The sequence below is a fragment of the Cynoglossus semilaevis genome, chromosome 8 (assembly GCF_000523025.1).
Source record: "Cynoglossus semilaevis isolate Cse_v1.0 chromosome 8, Cse_v1.0, whole genome shotgun sequence".
Lineage (NCBI taxonomy): Eukaryota > Metazoa > Chordata > Actinopteri > Pleuronectiformes > Cynoglossidae > Cynoglossus > Cynoglossus semilaevis.
Genome location: NC_024314.1, coordinates 16767735 through 16770998, shown reverse-complemented (window position 1 = coordinate 16770998; position 3264 = coordinate 16767735). Strand labels below are relative to the sequence as shown.

The 3264-nt window shown below is 45.6% G+C and overlaps 1 protein-coding gene across 3 annotated transcripts in view; it reads right to left on the bottom strand.

Moving 5' to 3' along the window:
• Positions 1 to 326: 326 nt before the first annotated feature.
• LOC103382521 (shaker-related potassium channel tsha2) overlaps positions 327 to 3264 on the bottom strand; it is a 6072-nt gene continuing 3134 nt past the window's right edge. The window contains exon 2 of one of the 3 annotated variants that reach the window (XM_025057817.1): positions 327 to 2958. In XM_025057817.1, the coding sequence (XP_024913585.1) occupies positions 2332 to 2958 (627 nt within the window). In that variant the 3' untranslated portion in view covers positions 327 to 2331. Of the gene's footprint in view, positions 3181 to 3264 lie in introns of all 3 variants that reach the window. The other 2 variants (XM_025057818.1, XM_025057816.1) reach the window with 2 other exon arrangements.

Genomic DNA, 3264 nt, shown 5'->3' with positions numbered 1-3264 from the left:
CTGTGGTAGTGATGTGGAGAATCTGAATAGTGACGGTTTTAAAATCTGAAATGTGTTTTTAAGTCATTCATACAGCAGTGTTCTGAAATTTGGTAACTCTCTTTATTTTTACACTATTTTAATTCAAACTGTTTTTGTCCTAAGTTTTTACTTAGTTTCTGAATTTTAAGTCAAATTTAGGTAAAAGATTTATCCAAGTCTCCAAATGAGCTGAATTTGTGGCATTTTATTGAGGTAAGGCTGAATAAAAATACACATTTATTTTATAGACTTCTGTCATTCCCATATCTCTAAGATAACAATAATTACTTTTTAAAAAATTTTAAAAATATTTTTTTTCTATTTTAATTTTTGAAATGGCTCTCTGAAGTATTCCTATAATGGTATTATTGACGTATAATCATATATATTATGTTATGGCATTTAATATTAATGACAAATGGCTTCTGTATGTACAGTGGGGTTTTTTCTAAATACAAAAAATACTTTCTTTATAGACAATCTGAAAATACTAAAACTTTTTTACTTTTTGTCTGAATACAACAACATTTGCTTTGTTTTATTGTTATTGGTCAAATTCTCTGCTGTTTATCTTAAACTGTATTTATATATATATATATATTAAAACTAAGTCAGGGCTAAAGAACTGAATATCCGTCACTTTAAAGCATAAATATTAAAAATGTGTTTTAGTCTGTGGCTGAGACTGAATCAATACGTGATGGTGTTTTTCTTTTGTTTGTTTCTTCAGGGAATAATAATCAAAATAAGGTGCGTCGTGATTGGAGTGAATCCTCTCCACTGAAACCAGCCAACATGGAGGCTCCACAACAACATGGTGGGTTTTTTCTTTTCTTTTTTTTTCTTCTTTTTTCTTGCTTTCTCTCTCCACAGTTCTCCGTCTGTGTCCTTTCAGCCAGACAATACAGAAAAGTCTAGAAGGTTGCTATAGAAACTGCATCCAGTCAGATAAGGCCGCAGGGTCTCGTTTGTCCACACGAGGGCGCCCCTGTATTGGAATAGCTGCAGCGGGGGGTTTTCATGGGTGTTGATGTGTATGTGAAGGACAAGTGTCTCCCTGTGGACTCTGTGGACTCTGTGGACTGTCTGAGGGTTCAGGTCTGGACACGGTCGTCACAGGCTGCTGCTCCTCACCTGAACCACCGACCTTCACGGACTCACAACTAAAAACCAGGCCGTCATTCTACAAGAGAGACCCTCCCTCTATGTCTGTGTCTGTCTGAAAAGATAAAGTTGAGACACGTCGGTCGGTTCTAGAGCCTGACTAAATGACAACCACTGGGTTCCAGTTGAACTTAAATCCACAGGTGTTTGGTACCTGAAAAGATACAGTTGTCCGTAGGTAGGAGTGTTTGGTTCTTTTAGTTAGTTCCAGGTACCAAACATATCTGGTACTGGGCATGAGTGGACCATAACGTGACCCACCTCTGCAGTTTGGGTCCAAACCATGGCAGACCAGGACCAGACCAGGACCAGACGAGTCTCTCACAGTTCAGCTAAGATCCTAAACTAACCTTTGAAGCTAAGAGGTTCTGGTCGTTTGAGGACTTTGATGATGGTGAGTCTTAACATGACATGTTAACGTGACAGACCGAGACACAGATGCTGAATCTGGTGAAAAACATGGTTCAACATGGAGGATTTTAGCCCATTTCCCACAAATGTAACTCCACCAAGGTCTAAAATGAAAAACTTATTCTGACACTGACAAAAAGTTCTTGATCAACTGGTGGTTCAAGCACTTTTTATGTAAAATCTTGTCAAAAATCCTTCCCCCCCATCTTTCCTATTTTATAATTTGAAAGAAATTGAAGTGAATCTGGATTTCCTGGCAGGTTTTTTTTCTTCTGTGTCTCGGCTGTGGCAGCTGTTAGTGATGACGGCGTGTCATGTCAGTCAAACCACCATTCAGAAAGCACAGGAATGCAACAGAAACAGGTTATAGTTGTAGATGGTTTTCTTACAGTGAGGCAGCTGTGTTAGTTCATGACTTCAGTCCAGGTGGACGTGGAACCCTCCCCTAGAACTGGACCCGGGTCCACTCATGTACGTAGATAAATTATCAAAATAAAGTGATAAAGTGCTACACTGACCTACAGCCTGGTCATCACTAACCTGCTTCATCATCATCATCATCATCATCATTTGTTTGTTTGTTTGTTTTGATGTGGACTCCCGTGTGGTCCATTTCTTCCTCTGTGGTGAATGAAGTGACGTCAGAGAACCAAATATGAGCTCGGACCGGAGCGCAGGATGTTGATGGCACAGCAGAACGTGAGGTGCGTTCAATCCTCAGACGCGGGAGCCGCTTCACACGTCCGTCAGTTTCCCGGCGCACTGCGCCTTGTGCGGGCTGCAGTTGGTGTACTTGATGGAGTCCGCGTCCTCCATGTCCAGGTAGTCCGACTTGTTCGACAGAGACGGTTTGCTGTCGCTGCGCTTGAAATCCCCGTACCCCGGGACAGGCTGCTGCCCACAGGTGACATGCGTGTACTGCAGCTGCTCCTCGTGCTCGGTCTCCCGGTGGTAGAAGTAGTTGAAGTTCGAGACGATGACCGGCACCGGCAGCGCGATGGTGAGGACACCAGCGATCGCGCACAGGGAACCGACGATTTTACCGCCGATGGTGACCGGACACATGTCCCCGTAGCCCACCGTAGTCATGGACACTACCGCCCACCAGAAGGCGTCCGGGATGCTGCTGAAGCCCGAGTCCGGGTCGTCGGTCTCCGCGAAGTACACCGCGCTGGAGAAGAGGATGACCCCGATGAAGAGGAAGAAGATGAGGAGGCCCAGCTCCCGCATGCTGGCCTGTAGGGTCTTCCCGAGGATCTGCAGACCCTTGGAGTGTCTGGAGAGCTTGAAGATGCGGAAGACGCGCACCAGGCGGATGACCCGGAGGATGGCCAGGGACATGGCCTGCTGGCCGTTGCCCTGGTGCTCGGCCAGTTCTAGCCCCAGGGTGATGAAGTAGGGCATGATGGCCACGATGTCGATGGTGTTCATGATGTTCTTGAAGAAGGCAGGTTTGCTTGGGCAGGCTAGGAAGCGCACCAGCAACTCAAATGAAAACCAGATGATGCAGAGCGTCTCTACAATGAAGAAGGGATCCGTGAGCGGGTTGAGCTTCTTGGCGCGGACGTTTCCGTTCACCTGGAGGTTCATGTGCAGCTGCTGCTGGAGGAGCTGCTGCTGCTGCTGCTGCTGCTGCCGCTGCTGCGGGTCCGCGAACGCTCTCGCCTC